This window comes from Barbatula barbatula (assembly GCF_947034865.1).
Source record: "Barbatula barbatula genome assembly, chromosome: 14".
NCBI lineage: Eukaryota > Metazoa > Chordata > Actinopteri > Cypriniformes > Nemacheilidae > Barbatula > Barbatula barbatula.
Genome location: NC_136777.1, coordinates 2,203,136 through 2,227,538, shown reverse-complemented (window position 1 = coordinate 2,227,538; position 24,403 = coordinate 2,203,136). Strand labels below are relative to the sequence as shown.

General features: G+C 38.9%; 1 protein-coding gene across 1 annotated transcript in view; it reads right to left on the bottom strand.

Annotated features, from left to right (window-relative positions):
* Window positions 1-3,691: 3,691 nt before the first annotated feature.
* Window positions 3,692-24,403, bottom strand: part of runx3 (RUNX family transcription factor 3) — a 47,443-nt gene continuing 26,731 nt past the window's right edge. Inside the window, exons 6-8 of the mRNA XM_079473248.1 lie at window positions 17,491-17,643; window positions 10,962-11,033; window positions 3,692-6,927 (exon numbers count right to left, since the gene is read on the bottom strand). Of these exons, the coding sequence (XP_079329374.1) occupies window positions 6,410-6,927; window positions 10,962-11,033; window positions 17,491-17,643 (743 nt within the window). The 3' untranslated portion in view covers window positions 3,692-6,409. The remainder of the gene's footprint in view (window positions 6,928-10,961; window positions 11,034-17,490; window positions 17,644-24,403) is intronic.

The window sequence follows — 24,403 nt, the reverse complement described above, 5'->3', positions numbered from 1 at the left end:
CTCAGATTTTTGTGTCACTCTTTTCATAAATAGGCCTATAAATCATTAAAGAGTCAAAAAATTGATTTAGAAGTAAAAACCTCATTGACATCGAACTGAAATAGTTTGGTAGCAAATCATCTTGTTCTCACTGTGTTTTTATTTTTCATGACTTCTGTCTTTAGGTGGGAATGTGAGAATGACCATTGGTTTTTGGTCCCAGTGGTCTCAGTTTCTCGGTCTTTGTGTGGGAACCGTGATTTTGCTTTCCCATCCCAAAGCCCGGTCTGTTTTTCTCCGGTCCAGTTAAAAAATAGTCCCGCGCTCACGGGCTCCCGATGCAAACCGGTTCCAGCCCGCTTGTTGCCTTATTCTCACGGAGGCTGGGAAGAAAGAGGTCAGAACAATTCTAATGGGTTTCGTATGGATGCAGGTACCAAAGGGCACCCCCATGTCCCAGGAAGTGGTTTCCATGAGAAACCAAAGCATTTTTTGACAGTTTCCAAAATACATCAGCATGTTTTCTCGTCCAACTTCTTAAACCAAGCGATGCCGCCTTCCCACAGCAACAGTAAACAAAAAAAGAGATTTTTAAAGTACAATTTCCACAGCAATGTAAAAAAGCAGAGATGGAAACTCAAGTCACTTAAGGTGCAAGCTATTCAGCAAGATTCTTTACAGATCCTAATCTGTACATCCTAATACTGAGACATTCTCTTCCCCTTTATATTGTTTTACCTTAAAAACACATTTGGGATGCCAAGGAGAAATGAATTAGAAAGATGTTCTGTAGTAGGAAAAAACACTCATGCCAGATGCCAGATGGGAGACTTCCTGATGCCCACATGTGTTTAAAAATTGTGTGTTTGTGTGTGAAATAGACAAAACTGTCCCGCATTAGAGTCTGTGTGTGAGCAATTCTCTGGAGCTTTATTTAATTAAAAGCTTGACGTTTGTATAACTCTGTGGGAGAGTTACTGTAACATGTGGCTTCCCAGAAAGTAGAGGCTGTGGACATAATCATGGTTCATTTAACAAAACCATAACCCCAAAAATAGTGAATGAAGAATGAATTAACAATCGTCCAAAATATATTAATAATGGTCGAATTCAACACATAAACTAACAAAACAATAATAAAACTATCCAAATGTATAGAAACAAATTGTATTTTTACTATTAGGCGTTTATTCTCTCATTTATTGTTTGATTTATCGTGACCTGTTCAGTTGCGACCACCACCCATCCAACAAAAACAAAGTTATTTAAATTCTAAATGTAATTTGCATTTACAACACAAAAAATGATTTACATGTCTAGACTAAAAACAGAAGAAAATGTTATTCATTGCAAACAATTCCATTGCACAGGTGTGTTGATAAAACACTAAAATTAAGTCGTAAAAATAACGATTTGTTTGTTAACATCGATGCGATCGGGCGTTAAACTTTTATTTTAAAATAAAACGAACGCACGCTCACATCCGGGAAGTCGGGAGGAAACAGGTGAACCGCATATAGACGCTTTAAATATTATATTACATAAAAATGATATTAAATTAGAAATCTCCCAGATAAAACGTTTTGCACTTTATGAAGTATGTAAACAAGTGAAATCGATTAATAAATCTAAATTTACTTCAGTGTGTTGTGTTTATAAGGTAGTCTTGCCCGTTCCAATATGGCGGGCCGTTGATGCACTATTCAGCCGCCAATGCGATCCACATCCAAACTGGGCAATGGCGAGTTTGTACTTAATTGCGTTATTTGTCTAATTATACGTTTAAACAAACAAATCTTTGTTTAAAAATGAAACCAAGAGCTTTAATCGTATTAAGTGAGTCGCAATCAAGTTTCCTACAAAATATTCATTTTCATATTTAATATGCACATTCATGAGACCCTCATGTGTGTAAAACGAGGGTCTCATGACTTAAATGTCTGAAGCTCCTCACGTGACGACACACATAGGAAGATTGTTTTAGGCTACGTAAAAAGCTTCTTTCTTATTCATGAATGCAAATATGCCTTCTTCTGAGTTGCTAATAAGTACATATCAAAATTTTGTAAACACGATCTGTGACGGAAGCCATGTATTGACTGCTATGGTGTTTTGTGTGGGTGCTTGGGCATTGCTTGCTAGACAGATGTAGTCTAGTGGTTTAGGTTAAAATAAAAGATAGACAAGTTTACCCTATTAAATTTTTAGTAAAGTGTAGATTTATTTGCTTGGTTGATGTAGATCCTTTTGAAACAGGAAGTTGAGGCATAGAGGCCTTGTTTCCGTCACTTGTGAGCTATGATTTGGCTTGTCAATCTACTAAAGAACATTTTGATGGACATTTAATTTTGTTTGCAAGTACAATGAATTTTCAGCTAAATGTTGTAAATCATTTTTGTAATCTGTTTGTCGTGGTAGCTGTGCAAGTGGTTCATGGTTTAAGTAAATGGACAAGACTTCTTTGTCAAGCCATACACATTACCGGTCCCCAATAACACCGATCACCTCCATCATATTCATTTAAACTCATTTGGTGAATTTAGTGTCTATATTTACACTCTGCTGAGAGTAACTCAAATGACCACATCCAAATAAGTCATTCAAAATAATTGACATTAATGCCTGCTGACTGTACGGCAGTCTGGAAGAGTGGGCATGTTTACATTTGCATGACGTTTGGCACAAAGCAGAAACATCTAACTCTCTTTCTGTCCCGAGGGTTTGAGAGACAAGCATTACAGTTAATCTGATAAACCGAACCGATTGAACCATGAGGAAATAATGACAATCTTTCACGTTATGGGACCGTATTGAGGAGCTGTTGTTTGTTGTGGAAGGTCGTAAAAACGTATTCATGAACTTAACTGAACTGTTCTCTCAAAATAGTTTGAGCTTCTTGTAAAGTAACAGAAAACACCTGTGAACACCATAGGGCAGAGTAAAGTGGGCTATATTCCAAGTCTTCTGAAGCCTTGTGAAAGTCAATATTTGCTGGATATCTTTCCCTTCACTGAGCCCTAAGATCTCCTTCTCCATTCTGCACTAGTGTGTTGACTTATTGGGACACACACATTTTACACCAGTGATTCATTTTTAAATCAGAATTTTTGCAAACAGAGATTTCACAGCTTTGACAAAAGGAAAGTGTAGTGACGAATAGCATGAGTCAAACTCGTATGCCTTTCTTCCGCGAGACACAAAAGGAGAAAAATTCAGTCATCATTTACTCACCCTCAAATTGTTCCAAACTTGTGTAAGTTTTTTTGTTCGGTTGAACAGTTTTTTAGGAGCATGTGGGAAACCAAACAGTTCTGGGGCACAGCTTGAGGGTATTAGTGAATGATGACAGAACTATACCTTTAACTTATATATGCTTATGTCTGCTGAAAATATGAACGTAATGTTTTACATAAAATGCTTTTTTAATATAGAATAAAACATCTAGGCCACTTATATAACTGAAGGTTTATTTTATTTTGCTTGTATATAATTGCTAAAATGATTGTACTTTTTGCGTAGAATAAAGAAACTTTTCTAGGCCTTGTGAGTATAAAGAAATAATATGGATTTCGTTGGGTATTAAGCGTTTCTAAAATTACACTTAAATCTTATTTGGTCTCACAGAAAACATTTTGAGACAATAAAATGTATGTGTTACTGCATTATTGGGGGCATTATTAAAGCACAAGTAAATGAAATTCAGAATCACAAGCAAAGCCTGATCATTTTTAATTAAAATGCATAAAAAACTACATCATTAGCACACATTGAAGGAACAGAAGAAAACATTTGTTGAGCCAAAATGACAACATGGAGTGAAAAGGACAATTTGTTCTGTACAGGAGTGTGTTGTGCTTCATCGATCTTTCGGCGTGATGGTAATTTATGCAATGTGGCTTCTTTACAAAGATTCATTTAGCAACACAAGATAAACATCAGCATTTGATACAGTTGATAAATAGATACGCTACATTTGGTCCTTTTCTTTTGGGCCAGCAAATTGGGTTTCCTTGTGTCAACAATTTCAAAATAATCAACAATCACAAAAAAAACCTCCCAAAAGATTGTCTGCAACTTTTGTGAAACAAGCCAGCCGCTACATAGAGACAGATTTAGACTGATAGAGAATAATCAAACTGCACCTTTATATTATCATTTGAACATCAAACAGAAACGGTTTCTCATACCCTATTACTGAAAACCCTTGGTGTGTGTTACCCATAAGTCCTTGCAGCAACCACTCCTGCATGTAATAAGTACGACCATCTCACATTTTAAATCCATCTTTCCTGTAGCCACTCGCTCTGGGCAATAATCATACGAGAGGCGCAATGGGAAGGAGAATAATCCTCTCCATAAAGACATCAAAGCGGCATTGAATCAGGCTGAACACAGTCACTTTTGCACGGATAAGAAGGCCTTAAGGTTGACCAATGATTGTGAAAGCAGATACCGCTCTCTCATCATTTATCTTTCTATCTGTTTCCTTCATTCTCTTCGGGTTCTTTGCCCTCAGGTAACAGCAGCAGGTGTGAGCTTGGGAAAAACCTCTCGGTTACACGCTGAAATATTCACCTACACCTGTTACGTGAATGCGTGTGTGTGTGTCATGGCCACTTTACCGCCCCTTGTACGAGTGAGTGCATGGTTTTGTTATTCAAATATTCAAGGCTGATCTCCTTTCAAACGTGCCCAATTATTGTCTCCGATTTCAGTCGTTCCAAGAACAAGGCAGGAAAAATAGACAGATAATGTAGGTGCTTAGAGCAACATATTTTTCACACTTGAGAGACGGAGAATGACAACAGGCGATTGTCTGAATCTTTGGCTGGAACGGATTGAGTTCACCTGAGGGCTTATATCATCTGGAACTCTATCCGGTATAAATGTTATACGGTGCATCTCCATTATGTGGTTTACAAAGACGTACATCCACTTAAATAAATGTTTTAGTGCATTAAAGCTGCATTGGAAAACATAGACATTACATTAAAATTCGTTTTGTATAATTTAGAAGGAATATATTACAGTAGCACAAATTCCAATTTTACATTAAACATAAAGAAGAAACCGGAAGCAAATAGTAAAAACAAAACGAAAAAAAAGCGCGAAATGTTTGTGACCCGGAAAACGACCAAAAACAGAAACGTATCCACGTTGGCTCAAATAAATAAAAAAGTACACAAACCGTAAAGTTCAAACAAACCACAGTTAGTCTGAAGAAACTGCAAGTCATTAAAAGCAATCAACACTGAGAAAAAAATGATAAATCTAAAACTATTTAAAAATAAAAGACAAGTCTCCACAAGTTCAAAAGGCAAATAAATTGTTCACGATTTTGGCGCGAAGCGAGAAACCAAATAAAAACACAAACGCCCGTCTGTCTCTGGATTATGAAAAGTAAATGTTCTACTGAACAACTACTCACAGCTGAAGGGTGAATCTCATGAAAACTCAAAAATAAATTATACTTTGCATAAAGACGGTAAAGCCTGTTTTGGGGACCATAAGGAATTGCATAGCTTTATTCACATTTATCTCAAAATTCCCATATGCAATAATGTTTTTGGACATTTGACTTTTCTTTGGATTGTCGTGGTCTCAAGGGATTATTCTGTATTTTTTGTACCCTTTTTAAATCATCTGCATAAATGAATACAACACGATGTGTAACAAAGATGTATACATATCTCATTGGCACCCTTTTCTTTCCTTTTGTAGTATTTTGGGGTTAAACATGACAGATATTAAGATTCACCCTTTAAATGACAATCAAAATTCTTTAAAAAGCAAAATATCATAGCTCATAGACCTACTCTTATAGGAGCACATCTCACCATTAAAACTACCATTTAAAGACCAGTTCAGCCATTTGGAAAGTACCTGAAACCTTCTGACAGCTTTGTTCACCATCAGTGACTTTCTGGTGTATTTACACATGTAAAGTTCCACACTCTGCCACATGTTTTTCTGTGCTTTTCCGTACTGTGCGCATGATAAATGCTTTTGGTCTTTGCAGCAAAACTGCAGCTTTCAGGCAGATTGGCTTTAAGGCTGGAAGAATTGGCTTGTTACAGATAAAACAAACTGCGACAGACACAGCCGTCAGATTATCTACACAAGCACCTACGATTGTTCTCTTTGGTTTGATCATGAACAGAAAAAGTAGCTGATATATTACTATGGGATGTTTTAGTTTTTTCTTTTTGTCATGATTTTTTACTCTTTCTATGTACATTTTGTTTGCCTGTGGTTCCTCGTTCTGTTTCTGTACTGTTTAAAGCATCCGTAGGAGAAGTAGATCATAGGTCAGCTGTCTGAGTCTTTAACATCTCTGTCTCTTTGGTTTGAAAGACGTGACTTCTTTACGAACACGATCATACATGCAAGATTTTTTCTCTCGATCTCGTTCCATCATTTTCTCCGTTTTTCAGTACGGCCTCCAGACCGACTCGTCTATGCGCGTCGACCCGGTCATCGCCGTGGGTGAATTGCTATGACTGCCGTTGGCGTCCACCCCGTCGCTCTGGTTACCGAGGCTGCCGTTGATCAGACTGTTGTTCCCTCCCGCCGTTCCCCCGGCTCCGCTCGCCGCGGTGCAGGATGTGAGCATGCGGGTGGGTGACCTTTCGCATCCAGATCCCGCGCTGCCGGTTGGAACCATCGAGAACTGGTAGGAGCCGGATCCAGTGCCGTAGTACAGGTGATATGGTGAGGAGTTGGTCTGGAAGTTCTGGTTCTGGTTGCCTGGATACGGAGGCGGCAAGTAGGTGTGGTAGCGGCTGGAGGTGGGCATGCTGGCCACACTGAGACCTCCGATTCCAGTGCTGGATGGGTTGGCAGAGTAGGTGAAGGGACCCGGATAATGCATGTGCGAATCAGAGAAGCGGGGTGCTGTTAATGGAGACAGAGATGGGAACGATGGTCTCTGTGGGAACAGATCCGTACCTGTACGAGAGAGAAAAAGTCGTGTCACTTTTACATTTGAACTGTAAAAACAAAAAGAAAAAAAAGGAAGACACACAGGCTCTCACATCTACAGTTTTGTTTTCGAGTCGTGACGCAGGTTAATGCACAAAATCAGAACAGGTGCAAGGATAAACATCTGTCCACCTGCGTACACAAACCAGTCACTGATCCCCGGCCTGTTTTTGCCAGTATACGCTGCTCGCCGGCTTTATGTTTTTGCTTACTGCCCACATATGAGCATTTGCTGCTGGGATACTGAAGCAGGCTTTGGCATGCCAGCGCCTGAGGGTGGAGAATGTCGGCTGTGCGTGCCACCAACTTGTTGAAATGTCTTCCCCACGTTTGTCTGGGGCAATGCACTGGGCCCATTCGCAAACAGAGAGAGAAAAAACATACAGTTCTATTCGAATTTACTCAATTTGTGTGTTGAGGGGAAATTTTTCTGCGGTTGGGATCTTGCGTTTTGTCTCATTCTCTCTCTCTTTCGCTCTCTCTTTGGTTTTCTTCCCTGTTTTTATAGAATTGGGGGCTCTATTGGATTCTAAAGAATTTGCATCTGTTGATGAGTCAGGAGCGTGCACACACGCACACACACACACACACACACACACACCATACACGATTATTTACTATAGACCAATTCTTTTTAAAGTACAAACTTAACTGGGGCACACATACGCTCACAGGCTCAGTGGCACCATCTAGAGTCTCATGTAAAGTAACAATGTGTCTCTTGAATATTACTGAATCCAACTACCACATGATCTGCATTAGTCCCAGTTCAAAACTGTCAAAACAGAGACAAAAGAGCCAGGAAATGGAGCGAGAGTCAGAGAGAAACATCATTGTAAAAACATTTATTGCAAATTGTATATTTTTTTGTGTCTAGTGTATCCTCTAGAATGTGCATATTTTGGGATAAATTTCCGAATAAGTGTAATTTCATCCCTGTTTACCTGATCCAATTTTAAAATTCAAAGCATTAAAAAGGAGTCATTTTAGGGTGATACTCAAGGCGCTGGTCATTTAAAAATGATCTTTTACCCAGTAATTTGCATATTGAGTTTATATATTTTATAATCATTTTGAATAATCTTTTACTTTTTTACAAAAAAATGTATTACACTTTTTAGCAATTTTGATGTGTGCTTTTGTTATTTCATTCTTTGTTTATGTTAAGATTAATTTATTTCAGTTTTAGATTAGTTTAGTTATAAAGTTTAACAAATATATTCAGGACAATATTTAATTTAATTTAATTTAACGAAAATGTTTTATAGGTTTAGCTTTGGTAAACTTTATCATAACCTTGGTTGCGCCTCTGGATCTATCGTGGCTAAAGTTTGATACTTTGGAGAGGTTCCAAGCTTTTGGAGAAACCTATAAATACATTTATATATTAATAAAATTACAGTTAAACCTTTCTGGCACAAACGGCACCTAAAAACAATGTCTTTCCTCCTTTGTATTTCAGTCCGCCACAGCGAGCAGTTCAGTTTGCGGAGATCCACTAGTCCACAGTCAAGCGTGTAACCCCCGTGCCCTACAGAGGTTTGCCTCATTTGAATACTTGTAGAAAGTGATTTTGTTTGTTAACAGAAGAGCAAGCCGTAGGAATTGTGAGAGGGATCAGGGCCCTGGTGAGGATGCAAATTTTGGCCCTCACCTGTAAAATAGCAATGCAAAGACAGATGGATTACACCTGCACCAGGCAAATGATGTGGTCAGGACAAGAGCGAGCGAGAGAGTGAGAAAGAGACAGAAAATGAAGAGAAAAATATATAATAGATACTCTATATAATCTAATCCATATTTTGTTGTTTTGGTACGGTCTGTGTTTGATGTCAGGTTTGCTTCTTTGCTCTTATGTCCTGTTTTGAAGCTTTTTTGCAATTATTGAACCTTCCATGTAAGTTCAGAAATCTATAAAGATGTTCTTACATGGTGACTGCATCTGAACGTAACCTGAAAAAGAGATGTATTCATAGGTTGCCGCGCCTGAACGTTGATCAGTGCTCACCAGAGATTTATTGGATGTTGTTGGGGCGGGTGGGAGAACCCGAGACGCACGCAAACATGTAAACTTTGTGTGTTTACGTTGGAGCTGTAGTCCATAAGACAACACAGCACGTCGCATGCAAACCAACTCACTTCTGTGATCTTATACATACACTGTCACCATCAGACGGGCTCGGGTTACCATTCACAAACATCTGTTACTGTACACGGGGTATGAGAAAAAATCAGGTCATTCATTCACCACCAGAACAGACTAGAGATTAGGAACGTCCTCCGGTGAGGAATTGTGACCTTACTGACTCCAAAATCAATTTGTTGAAACAATTGCATTATTATTGAGCTATTATATAGCTTTTGCTGTTCCTCGAGACAATGAAGCGAATCAATACGCTGCGAGTCTCTTGATCTTTCTGAAGCGTTTCTTATGAAATAATACTGTTGGATATAATTACCGCCGCAGGGCTTTTTGATCGCTGTAGCTCAGGGTGGTGAGTCAACATTGCACTCACACGCAAGTCGGCAGCAGGGCTGTCTGATCCCACAGGAGAGAAAAATTACAAATGAGATCTTTTTAATCTCTGTTTTTGCTTCTCCTAGACAGCGATGAGTGCAAATGGAGACCTAAATGGGCCTTCTCGCATGTTTCTGTTGAGGCCCATGGCGCGTGTCTTCTCTGCCCTATTGAAAAGACCAGCGCGCGAGTTGAGTTTCCTACATTTTGGTTGAAGAGCGAATCATTCAAGACACATTTCTGTTTTCGAGAATGTCAGTGCCTTAAAGACACGTGATTCACTTACATAAATAGCCAAACTAAAACGGGTTAAGCACTCGGAAAAGAAGAGGCGTGTTTATCCTCTGTGCATATTAACAGAAACGAAGTGATGAAACTGTCACCTGGTGTTATGAAACGTGTCACCTCGCAGGCTGCGAGTCTATTAAAAGTAATACATCTTTTAAAGTGCAATTAAGTAAAGTCCTAACTTGATCCAGTGTGACAGAAGGTGTGTGTGTGTGCGGTGAAAATAAAATGACTGCGCTGGTTTGGATGTTTGGGGTTTGCGGGAACAGGAAGGGCAGGAATTCTGCGTTGCTGTGGGGAAGGAAAACCGTGCCAGCTGGGGCTGTGTGGTTGTGTGTCCATGGCAGCAGAAGTTTGTGTGAATGTTTTTGAGCGAGAGTGTTTATGTGTGTCGCTAAAACGCTTGCCAAAACAGGTGCATGTGTTTCACACACACAGAATCATTTTTGGATATTTTAGGAGGTAGGGGTGTGTGTGGATGCAAAAGCTGATTCGTAACATTTTTTGTAGTTGCAGATTTTAAAATGACTGGATCCTACATCTCTTCCACTGCATCATTCTACTGCGTTGACTTTGCTTTTATCGTGATAGGAACGATGAAAAACGATTGAATCATGAAGATAATGATTCATCCATTATGACACCCGCACACATCTGCATATTATAGAAGTCACGTGAGGACAGCAGTGTGTGTGGTTTTTCGAGGATCTACGTGTCAGAACGATTTATTCCTTCTCTTAAGTGGCAACGACACAAAACGGCACCAACAACCATGCCAAATAAAATTATTTTCCATCGTACGTTTGATCTCAATAACAGAAAACAAACCTACAAGGATTCCATAACCAGATGTATCTGGTGTTTTTAAAGGAATAATTCACACAAAAATGAAAATTTCCACCATTTATTCGCCCTCATGTCACTTCAAATCTGTACGACATTTGTTCTTCTATAGAAAACAGCAACAGATGTTTGGCATTCCTAATCCTTACACAACTGTTTTCAGAAGACAGAATAGCATTGGTTGGAAGGAAGTTCTTGCAATATACTCAAATGTTGATTTCGATCTGCCCTCATATTTTTCAGAATGTCAACTTAGAAGATTTCTGAAGAAGTCGTACAGGTTTGAAATGACATGCTTGGTTGAAATATTTGTTCGGCTGGTGCATGTGCGTACGCGTATGACATCTCTTACCTGACCAGCGTAATTCATCTTCAACTTTGCAGGTTTTCAGTGTAGTACCATCGATCTGATCTGGCCATAATCCTGTACCAAAAAACAAAGATGTAAATATACACATCATTTATTTAATAAATAACATGAATTACTTGTAAATCATTCAGGTTGAAATTCTAAGCTGTTTTTACGTAGAGAAGCAATCCTTTTAGATGAACAGATGCAAATGTTTAAAGTTTAAAGTCTACATTGACTGTAAGTAAAAATAGTGAATCTTTATTTATTTATATACACATAGATGATATAACATAAACGTAATAAATATCCAAATGAACCGTTAAATGGCTACACAGAACACATTTGTAAATTCAGATCTGTGTTTTGCCCCAATTTCTTTGAAAGCTGATAATAAAATTATTTGTTTGTAAATCTAATTCTGTCAATGCCGCTAAAATATAAATGAGATACCCCTATTGCTTGAAGGGATACTTCACCCAAAAATGAAAACATTTACTCAACTTACTCAAATAGGCCACTTACACTTTCAATTCGAGTTGTTCGAAACCTGAATACATTTCTTTGTTTTGATGAACGCAGAGAAAGATATTTGTAAGAACGCTTATAACCAGACAGATCTTGCCTCCCATTGACTCCCATAGTGGGAAAGTAAATACAATGGTGGTCAAAAGTGCCCCAGAACTCTTTGCTGTCCTACATTCTTCAAAATATCTTCTTTTGTACTCAACAGAACAACAAAAGTGATTTTTCCTACTACTGGAGTCAAACTCTGTCTGGATATATGCGTTCTTCCAAATATCTTTCTCTGTGTTCATCAGAACAAACACATTTATACAGACTTGGAACAACTTGAAGGTGAGTAAATGATAGAATTGTCAGTATCCCTTTAACGCTGCTTAGTTTCACATTGTAAATATTCGACATATCTCCCAGCCTTTGTGTACGTGGATGTTTAGTAATTAAAACGGAATGAATGTGTCGGCACATGCTCAGTGTGAGAGGCCGATCGTTTTCATCAAAGTTGCCGAGAAGACACAAAAGCGTGCGAGTTGAAACCCCACACTGCGTTACATTACACAAGAACTGATATGAACGACACCTGTCAGCGTGTGTATGCCGATATCTTTGAAATATTTCTTTAATTGCTGACGGTGCAAGAAAGTATCAGTGTTTCACAAGAAGTGTCTGTTACATGTGTGTGTGTTTATCTCTGCTTGTAAATGCACACGCGAACACACTGTTAGCGTCAGCGCACAACTGTCTCGCTCGCATACGCCAATCGTAGCGTAAGTTTAAAATAATATACTATGTGTGTGTGTGTCACACTACGCTGAACTGCCAATTTGACATGCAAATATTTCCTGTTTGCTATCAGACTGAAATGAGATAGTTGTTACAAGCTAATCGTTTCAACACAGACACATGTAAGAGACATGTACAAATTCAACAAGATATTTACATCTTCCAGGAAATATGTCAGCGGAGCGTGCACATGCAAAACTTCTCGCAATGTTGCGTGGTCGTTGTGCGCCATGGTGTCGCTAAGTAGTTGCGAGGGCGTTGTTGGTGTTTACTAGGGTGTAGCCAAGTCGTTCATAGTGAGGTTGCAAGGTTGTTTTTGTAGTGATATTCGGGGTGTCACAAAATACTATCCTTGGCAGTAAGCGTGGTATTAACGATTGTCGATATTATTAATTTGACATATAGCGTAAATAATTTAGTGCCAGTATCCCGTTGATGCTTTAACATTAGTTGGTTTGTGGTGTAGGTTTTACTATTTTGCCATTAGAGCCACAATGGCTCTCTCTCTCTCTGCCTCCCTTTAAGTGTGATTCATTGGCCAGCATACACAAAATAAACCACATTAAAGATGAAGATGTCATTTATGTGTTGAATTTCAATAGTTATTGCGATTATATTTCCATTATTAAGATTTCTCGGCCCCGACAATCTGATATTGTGACTTCAGCTTCATCTTGTAATGTAAATCTATAACATATGTTTAAAATCTAGATCTTCGTCCGAACAAGTGAGATTCCATGGCCGTGGAGTTGGACAGCGAAGTTTAGGATTCGAAATCTGAAGGAACTGCTTGCTCCGGGCAGGAGAAACAGCGACGCTCGCCCTAGCAAACAGCACTAAAATCACGCTGTTTCCAGGCCGTCTCTCGGGTTTTCACCACACAATGATAAATTCTTCAGTATAAATGCTCTTATTGAGGCCACAGCTGGTGCTTCTGCTGAAGAAAATAAACATCTCACTCAAATATTTTGATTGGCCGATATACAACGTCAATAACAGTTAGACAGAGTTCTGCTGCTATTAAACCAGCGTGTCGCAGACACAGTGTGTTTGTGTGTGGCTATAAACAGCACAATATGTGGGCAACCGGGAGCGTATTTTGCTTGTGCATGAGAGCCTCAGTGTATATTCTGTGTTGAAGTTTCCATTGGCCATCAATTCATCTGTTCACACTGAACTCAGATGCGCTTCAAGATGTGCCCAATCCAAGCCATTCTTGTACAAGTTATGTGGATTGTGGTTTTAAGGTGGGTGGGAATATCCAGTGTGATCGAAACTAAAGGCTACGACCATATTATAATTAAGATAATAATAACTTGTTGTATTTAGTTTTAATGTTCCTGGTTAAAATTCATAACTTTTGCCTTGACATTGCCATCTCTGGTTGACACTTAAAATTCCAGGGCACTTTTCGTTCCTGCGTCTTTATGTTAGTTGAAGTCAAATATGCCAAACTGACGTTTCCCACAAAATCTCACAAACATCTCGGAAAAGTAATGATTATTATAAGCTTACTGTGGTGAATATGAGTGGCTAATAATATAACGATTTATGTTTATTTGATTTATATTGTGAGTCATTTATAATAATATTTTATTGTATCATAATTGTATTAAATATGCAATTTTTTGAATTTCATTGTACATCGATTTTATTAAATAAAAAATGGATGAATAGGTTCTAACTTTTAAATGTACACGTTTAAATTTAGCCAAATATTGGTTCCAATAATAACCCAATATAAAACTGGCTAGCCCTATTTTAACCTAGCTAGCTAATGTTATTTACTTATTTATTTAGCTTGTTATCAGATCTCCAGGGACTTTATTTTTCGTGCATGTGTACAGGAAGTTAAGTTTGGGCCACAAAAGCGTGCATGCACAGTAAGGCATATTTAACGTCACGTTATTTTAAGTACATTAACTTAACCCTCGCTGTTCTAGAGCCATTCAAACACTTTCTTTTAATGCGGTTTGTTTGCTAGTTCTTGGTCTCGCAGCTTTAAATAGTTAAGTCAAACTACACATTAAGAAGGTCTTGATGAATTACAGGTTGAAATATTTGACTGCAGATGGAAGAATTGATTAAAGATTGGATGGCAGAAAGGTTCAGTCTACGGCGAGAAAGTGTTGGATGGAGAATGTACAGGAGAGAGAGAGGCTGTATATCGCTGAGTGGAAATGTAGGAAACTTTCCTCGGAACCATCAAAAATAAACACAACCACTATGAGGTCTGGCCTTCCTCTCAGATCCTTCGCCACACGTCCTTAAAACACGCAAACACCCGTGTAGCCTCAACCTGACCACCCACAGTCACTTCACGGCCGTCTGATGCGCCGCAGCAAAAATAAGAAAACCTTTTAATTTCTTATCTGATTTACTCTCATTACTTTTGGGCTGACAGGTTTTAATTTCTCTGTTGGTAAACAAAGTTTTACTAGATGCAAGACATTTAACATTAAGGTAAATGTTTGTATAAATCACAATAAGGAACCTGTTTGAATGCTTTTAGTATGTGCGTGCACTTGGCTACACAGGTTAAATTTGGTTTTGCTGCAAACAGGCCGTCAAAAGAAAACACCTCACACACCCTCATCCTGTGTAATGATCTCACATACGTGAAGGTCGCACACACACACGTTACTGTAATGCAACAATAACTTTGTTTAAATCACTCCTTCACGCATTTTCTTATACACACACAAAGTTTGTTGAAGATGAAGAGACACGGTATCAGCGTTTGTATCTGTTAAACTGTGTGTTGATATGCATGATCGCACGTATGGGCACCGCACGCAGATCCATATCTCTTTATGTGTATACTTTGATTCTCTCAAATCTGTTTGCTCAGTTTCGTTTCTTCATTTCTCGCGGGCCGTCTGAAAGCGTGTCGCTGCGTGTTTGCGAATGCTAAAGTTCGTCTCCCCGGTCCTCGAAAACAACAATAGTGCGTGTGTTTGTGGGACAGCACCGTGTGTTTTGACAAATCTTTTTAAGTATGAATCAAGTCTGTGTTTGGCCTGAGAATTTTGTAATATAATATTTGTTTACAGTCAAGAAGAATCAACCTCCAGAATGATGCAACAGAGACACGCTTTGCATCACTCATGGACCGTCTGATTATACTGTGACAAATCACTGATTTAACATGTCTATGTTACACATGTCCGTCTGCGAACCCAGCTGTCTGACGCAATGCGTGTGTGTGTGTATAAAGATTTATATTATGAAGTTGGGCCTACATAAGAGAGAGTCAGTGCCCTGGGGTGAGTGATAATGTTAAAATTAGACATAACGGCATGTTTTGGATTCATCACACACACACCTCTCATAAACACCTCTCATTAAAGATGTCTTCACAGGTTGCTTTTGACGTGGTTCATAATAAAAAAAATTGGCCCTCACGGTTATAGTGGAACCTGTAGACACCCTCACGCATCCAAGCCTACAGCAGACACACAGTCTCCGACATTTAAAGCCCAGCTAATGTGTTTTGTCTGCTTCAGGTGTGTGTGACAGCTCTATGAAGAGATAATTCTTCTCCTAATCCACCTGCAGATATGGATACTACACATACCTCACTCGCTCAAACACACAAACATACATTTCTGGTGTTGTATACGTTGCAAATCTCGCTGTGCAATGCATGGACGGGCTTGGTTCGCTCAGAGGTTCATGTTTGCAGAATGTACGGTATATCACAGTGTTGTGAAGAAGATCTTTTTAGAAGAAACATTTAAACTAAATATGATGTCGTGAATAATGTTTCGTATGCATCACAGCCGAACTATATGTTTAATACGTAGAATAGGTTATGTGGAAGTCCACTTTCGGCGGGGATGCTCAAAACAACACAATGGAAATTTAAGGGTGATATGTTTTTGCAACACACGCACACATGATGATGTACGAGAACTGGTGGGCAGAGTGTGAAATCTGCCTGGGTGTGTGTATGTTTGAGCGACAGAAAAAGCAAATGGAAAGATAAACAGCGACCAGGGTGTATAGCGTGTGTGTGTGTGCAGGTTTCAGAAAAACTGAAGGCATTGAGGTGGTTCTTACTTACTAGCAAAGGTCTCATGAATTTGTCAAATAACGTTTGACTGTTCTAGTGATGTCAAAAGGTTTGTGTGAGGATGTCATTAGACGGCAATGAAAATCATGGAAGTTCACATTTACATTAGGGCTGGGTATCCATTCTGATTCGCTCTTGGTTCGATTCAATCTCGATACTAGTTGATGATTATAGATTGAATCCTATAGATATTTCTAAAAGAGATCAGTAAACATCAGATTACATTGGTGAATTAAAAATTTAAATGAAGAGGCACAAATCTGTATTTTCAACTTCATAAACACTTGGCTATATTGAAACGGAACAGTCGCATACCTCGATCAAACAGGATCAGGTGATTTTACATTTAAGAAGACACAAACCAAATTTGAGCTGTTAAGAGAGGTTGCAGTCATATGAACCGCTGCCTTTTATATGATGGGGATGTTTAATTCGACGACGCACCATTAAGCAATGAATGAACTATATGCTACCTGTTGTAACATAAACCCCTTTGTAAAAAGAAAAGTGACATCTAGTGGATAGTAGTGGCCATTACATTTAAGATATTGAATGTTTAGCGCTTGCGGAAATATGAAAGAAAAAATTGAATCACGGCTTATGAGAATCGATATCGAATCGACCGCATTTTAAAAAACGATTAAACGATGTTTAAAGTTCTTTGCCCTAATTTACATATATGTGTATGGAAACGGTTTTATCCAAAGTGACCGAAAGAGCATTTAAGTTGGCATTACGCAAATGTTTAGTTATTGTGTTTAACGTTTAAATGTATTTACGTTACTTAAAATTAAGTTAAAGCAACTCACCACTGGACAAAACGTAAAAAATGAAGTCAAAACGACTTAAAAAGCCAATTTGATTGTACAAAAAAATGCTGTTTTCTGGGATTCGAACCCATGACCTTTGTTGCTAGCAGTGTGCTCTACCAATTGAAACGTACTCACTAGTATAGCGAAACAAACCCATGTATTGTTGTTTTTCTATCAGACATCACATTTTGGTCTGTACACATGTCTCAGAATGTATCTACGCCCACTGTCACACACACAGACGTGGGAACTGAAATAGAGAGGGCTTGCTAGATTCCAGACCGTAGGGTGTGATGTGTCATGCGAAGCTAACGTCTGACTGATCCAAATACACACACACCTGGTATCTGCGAGGTGCTGGTGGGGCTGTAATGTGTTTGGTGCGGGCGGGTGGTCCCATTGCCAGGGTTGATTCTCATCCGTTGGAAGCGTTCGATGTCCCCGAGACGGTCTGAAAATTGCTTGTGGGGGTCGTCTGGCTTCATGCGATGACCTGCGCAGAGAGAGAAAGAGTAATTCGAATAAAATTCCATATCCTAGCGGGTAGCATAATGTCTGGCTTAAAATGTCATCTGGTTAGGTAGCTCGCTTGAATTGGAAACGGAGCTATGGAGCTATTCAGGTTGCGTACTTGCTAGTTTGCATCAGACGTGACTCACGCAGCGTTTGATGATCCACAGAGGAAATCAGCAACAAAACCCTTTGAGAGTGTGTGCGGGGGGGGTATGACAGACAATGCGTTGCCATCCCACTTCAGTAGCCATTATAGAAACACACCCCATCGCATGTGTGGCCTCTAATGGATGAGTTTAATGTGACTATCAGTGATGTGTGTGAGGAACATGTGAACATTTTGTGGTTTTTAATGTGGAGTAATGGCTGGATTTGAATATTTCATTCAGATATAGAAAGGATAGCAGACGCTGTGATATGGATTTTGTGTGTTGTTGCCCTCTCGTTCACCCGAGGGCAATACATCACTCTGCATTTTTTTGTTACCCCCAGGGTAATATTTCTATTAGTTTATTGCTCCCTCCATTTGATGCCACTGTGTCCTCTCTATCATGTGATTGAAATGGTAAATTGTCTTTTTTATAGTTTGTTTATGAAGCAAGCGCACGTTCCCATAAGGGAAAGACTCGCAAATGATTCTCATTAACGTCTCATTATTGTTATTTCTCCTAAATGGCAATAATTAAATGGAGGTTAATATGGACTTTTAATTAAACGTCTTCCGTTTGATCGCATGTTTGTGCGTGCTTCTGTTTCTCCCCCTAAGATATTTGATGAACCATTTGAGAAGTTGATAAAATGAAACATAACTGAGAAGGGGTTATGTGTGAGAAGTGACTATGGGGTCTGCTGTGGTTTTTTATTGTATTTCTGGGATTTTCCCTTTGCGCTTAATGGCCTTAATAGCTTAAAGGGATAGATTACCAAAAATTTCGAGTTGTTCCAAATCTGTATAAATTTCTTTGTTTGGTTGAAAACAGAGAAAGATATTTGGACGAATTCTTGCAACCAAACAGTTCTTGGACCCCGTTGACTACCATAGTTGGGAAAAATACAATAGTAGTCAAATGTGCCCCAGAACTGTTTGCTGTCCTACATTTTCAAAGTATCTTCTTTTGTGTTCATCAGAACAAAAATAAGTATGGGAGTCAATGGTGGCCAAGAACTGTTTGGTTACAAGCGTTCGTCCAAATATCTTTACAAAGAAATTGAGGTCAAAGACAAGAAAGGGTTTACGCATCTTGTGGGTCTTGATCTTGTCAGGCATATTTACAACAAGAATTACTTTATGACATATTTAAAGACTAAATACTTTCACCCCAAATGCTATTTGTTGTATTTTACATGTTTTCAAATTTGTCACTATCCTAGATTTTGCGCATTTGAAAATAAAAAATTTCACTCATTAAAAGCACAATAAAATGTAATATGCTCCCTTATTCTTATATATATATATATATATATATATATATATATATATATATTAGTCAGAATAAGCATGAATTTGTTTGAATTTGTACATAAATATTGTGTTTTACTGAACGACATTTCAACCAAATTTTGACTAGTATTCTCCAAAACCCTTGTTGAATCCATAAAGTAGACATTTTACTTACATTGAATGTGTGTTCTATGGAGATTTTTTGTAAATCTCTTTTGATGGGGACATCTTAACGTCTTTGACCCATTTATACAGATTTGGAACAACTCAGAGGTGAATAAATGACAACATTTTTATTTTTGTGTGAACTATACCTTTAATCTGCACTATCAAGTGCAAATGTTTAGTGGTTTTAATGTTTCACTGGTTTCACTTTAAGTGCTGCTGGTTTCTCGGTCTGATCATTTATGTGCTGCATTGACTATGCTTAAGTATAGTAACTACAGAGTGTGCGATTCTCATTTTGACAAAAGGAAAAATCTAACCTGTCCTCCTTAACGTTTTCTGTTAAAGTTAATCATTTCCTTCAGAAATACATTTAAAATCGTTTGTAGCGTGGCCTCTCGTGCATGTGGACGGTTGTGGGGTCAAACCCCACGTACAGTCCCACTGTCTGAATTATTACGGATGGATGAATATTTCATAGGTAAGGGGCACTTAGACAGGAATGTTGACGTTTTGTGAGAATGATATCATAACCACAGGACACGCACAGACACACTAATTACAGTGGATCTTCTCTCTTATACACACACATACACACATCGCGGTCTGGACGGTCAAAACACATGTGCTGGACAGTGCGGATCATGCGTGTGTAAAGATAGGGCCGTACACTTTATGTTATAGAAGTCCAGACTTTGTGAGGCCCATACTCTCTCATACGCTGACGCTACAGATCAACTGACTGATACGCCCTGCTTCCTTCCTTTCGCCTCATTCTCTCTTTCTCAGACCAGCGAAGAAAGAAACATATGTTCCCGTTTGGACGGACTGAACACAAGGTCTTTTAGCTCCTGCGTGTGTGTGTTTGAGCAGGGCTGAAACCCGACAGTCGCTGTGGAGGACCAGACGTGTCACGGCGGACACACTGTAAATATTTGTACGGGTGTCTATAAATGGGACTCGTAGGCACTTGATAACATTGTGGAGTTGATCCGCTGGTTGGGACGCGGAGGTGAAACGTGCTTTAAGGTTTTGGAACGGCCTCTGTGTGTGACTGCTGAGAGATAAAGGAATATCTCTGCCCGATTGAACCGCTGTGATTTTGCAGGGTTTCAAAAATGTTTTGCTCAAAAGGTTCCCAGTTGAGAACCAGTTCAGGCCTGAAAACCAGTTTCATTCTAGTTCTTCCTGCAACTGGTGTAGATGACGGTTGGTGGATGTACGTTTTGTGTGTGAGAATAGGTGGTTGTTCAGGTGTGGAAGTGAGGCCTCGGATGAAAGTTAGCTTCCGTAGTAACGAACGCTTCTACATCTGCTAAGATCACCACACCTGGCTTCCTCTTGCTGTAACCATCCTGCAGTTTCTCAGTCTTATCTTTCTCTCTTTTTCTCCATCTGTTCTCTGTGTGATGTCAGAAGTCAGTCCAGGGCGTGTCCAATCACATCAGCCCAAGACAGGAAGTGAGTGCGTGGAGTGTAAACGAAAATGCTGAACAGAGCTTCTATTCACCCCTGAACTTGACACCAGATTTTTTTTACTTTCGTACTTCCCAATATCTATATTTAACTTTTAGCCATACCTTATTTTAGCAAGTGAACTTTGCATTAGAAGACGGTTTGTATGTCGTTGTTATGCGTAGCGGTTTGCAAGGTTCACAAAGCTGAGAACGCATTGGTTCGATCTCTGGAAGAATTGCACCCTTCTGAGCAGAAGTTAACTTGAAGTTGTACTTTATATTTCATTGATATTCATATTCCTATTAATTTATATTCATATATGTTGTAAATTACATTAAAAGTAATTGTCTACCGTAAGTTAAACTTTTGTTGTTGCCGCTGAAACCATCTATTGTTGATCAGGCCCTTTTTTGTATTTACATTTGATACATATGTTTTTTTGCATTTGAGCGCAAATCTGCAAACTTCCATTGCTGAAAGCAAAAGGAAGTGATGTTGTGTCCTTGATCCAGACACTCAGGGTTCTTTCTATGGTGTCGTACTTGTAATACACGTCATGCACAGTACCAGTCTATGACTGCATGCGTGGTTTCAAAAAATCCCCTGGTCATGCGATGACAAATACATATTCTCTTCCGTTTGATCCTCGATTCACCTTTTGCATTCTTTTTGTTTGTCTCCGGGGCAAGTTGGAGCAGGTGAGGTTAATAACCCATATCAGCGAGACAATACAAGAGGCCGTGGCTCGTCTGCCACCGCTGTCATCTGTGTCTCTGTTGTAACATCTCTGTGCCTTTCCTGTTCAGGCCTTGAGTAGAAAAAGCAGGAAAAGAAGAAAGGGCGTAACAGCGCACATGTGTGTTTGTGGCTTTTGTGACTTGAGATATGTGTGTATGCATGCATGCGTTTTTTGTGTTCGCGTTAGTACATACACTACCAGTCAAAGGTTTGGACACACCTCAATGAATGTTTCACGTGATCTTAAAGAAACCTGAGGCCTGAAATCATTTTTGAACAGTAATTGATTTCATAATTTTTCATTGAATTTATAAAACAACATTTTGAATGCATAAGTTGGATTGTATAGTGAAGAACAAGCAGCCAGCAAGCATAAAGAACGGGAACTTCTTAAATACAGCCAGGATGCACCATAAAGATGTCTTAGAGAATGCCCAGATTGTGCCAAGCTATTTTTGGTCACAACCACGTAGTTCCCCTTATTTGTGTCCTATATAAGTTTTCATGACTTTACTTTCATTCTTAAATTGTTAAACACTAACAATAAAGTAGGTTTGTCCTAACTTCTGACTGATAGTATAGCTGTCGTCGCTGTTGCATGTGTGCATGCACCTGCATTGTGGGTGGTTTGGCTGGTTTTGGTTGACCTAGTTGCAACTCAAATTGTATGTATCGTAAGCGGGACGCATATGTGCATCGACAATAAATCTTCCTGAAAACACGACTACGTGGCCAACTATTGAAATTCAAATGCAGCCAAACTCCATGAGTTTCATTTTGATCTAAAACCGTTCGCAAGGTTTCTTTGAGATCATTCTGGATGATTCAGTGGAGAGGATATTATTGAAATGATTAGATCAGCGCAAGGTGTTAAAGGGAGGGAAAAGACCCACGGCTTTAATGCTTGGCCGCCTACGTGTATGAACGTATGTGTGTGACAGGATTTGACACAACTGCAGCTTGCAGGAGTGTGAGAACAGACTCATATCTGTGTAAAAGGTTTTGACTTGATGCCGCACACACGCAACACACATACATGTTTACTTGGCTGTCTAAATGAAGAGGTTTAAAAGGAGGTTATGTCACATTTAGTGCACTTCTGGGGACAATTTGTCCATTAAATATAGCTTCTGACGTACACGCAGGCAATTCTGAGTATGGCATTGCGCATACACTTATATTTGCGGATTGTGAAGCTTGTTTACAGAGTTTTGGTTTTGTATTTACAAAAAGAAATACATTTATCAAATTATAATTTGTATAATGCGAATATTTGCAAACTTTTATTAAACTAATAATTTTAGTGTCTTAGTTTTTATAAATGTTTTTCAATTCTGTATGTGTAATATTACTGTGAATTTTTTTATGATAAAACCCCTTTTAAAATCCGAAACACTGACAGAGGAAAATTCTCTCTCTCTCTCTGTTTTACTGGAAGCCCGGGCACATCTCGCTTTTTCAATTATACTATTTGCAAAATTTTCCTCACTGTTAAAAATGGTAGAAAAATAAACAGATGATTCACTGTAATATTCCCGTAACAGTCCTCCCTCTGTTCTCTCTCTCTCTCTCTCTCTCTCTCTCTCTCTCTCTATTCTATTCCGTCTGTTTTACACTTTTATCATAGGCCGTGAGTTGCGTTTATTATGTGGCTTTATTGAATTAGTCTTTAAAGCTGCTAATGGGTGAGAGATTCTCAAACACAAGGTGGGCCTGTCCTCTCCCGCAAACGGAAAAAAGCCTGGAACTCTTTGTGATTGTGTGTCTGGAACCGTCCTGGAGTTGTGTAGACACCCCGCGTCTCTCGTTTGGGCTTTTGTTAAGTTAATCCCTCAAAGAAAGTGTAGAACGATGGCCGGGAGGTGAGGTTTAAATGAAAGGATAAAGTCACTGTTTATGTTTTTTTAACTCTGGTCTCTGTTGTTCTATGTTAGAGAAGCAATGCGGATATCTAAATCTGCACTACATGCATGACTTTGTTTTAACTCTTATGAATCCTCTGTTCATTTCTCTTAAACCCATTCCATTTATTTGACGTTTAATATTGCCTTCATTCAAATGTAGCATCAGCGGTGACGAAAACTGCCAGGTGACCGTTCGCCTTCAGCGCCACTGCTAACAACATTATTGTGATAATATCACCATTAAAATTTTACAAAACACACGGACGCACACACTTGTGAGTCACTCATAGCCAAGAATAACAACAAATTACATCTCTTTAATATTTCAGATGTTTTTCCTAGACAGCAAAGGGATTAAGTAGAGAGCCAGTAAAGACATTTGCTTAAGTCTCCTGGTCCTCAGACCCAGGTAATATATTTCTCAATTATTAATAATAATAATAATATCTCCTCCTTTAGGCCGTATTTACGTGTAAATGTGAGCGAAAATATGTTGATGTAAGGATATCATAACAATCCATTTCAGGAAGCTACGAGTTACACCTTTGCATAGTGCAGTAAACTTATTTCTTTATGGATCCCTTCCAAGCAATCATTCTGCCCCTACCATTATTAGCATTAGCATTTACCAATATTGTCTTTAAATTGTATGTTATAGTATATAGTATTCATATCCATGGGAGTAGCCTGCATTATTTACGGGATGGCACACCTGGCAGGTGTTCTATACACACAAACTCGAATGCATGCGCTTACACTCCTTTATTTACAGAAAACACGGAGTGATATCTATGGAAAGATAACACAGCAAATGATATTGTTAACCGATTTACATACCCTTTACGAACTGTGTGCTAAAATGCAAATACAGCCGAACACAATGTTGTAGTTCTGTGTATGTGTGGGGTCATCAGGTGTATGATGTCTTGTCTCTCCCTAAATCCCTGTAACTTCATCTCGCGCCGATACTTCTTAACAAAATATCACACTGAGTTGCATTACCAAACAAATGAAGCCAGAGCATCCCTTGTAGT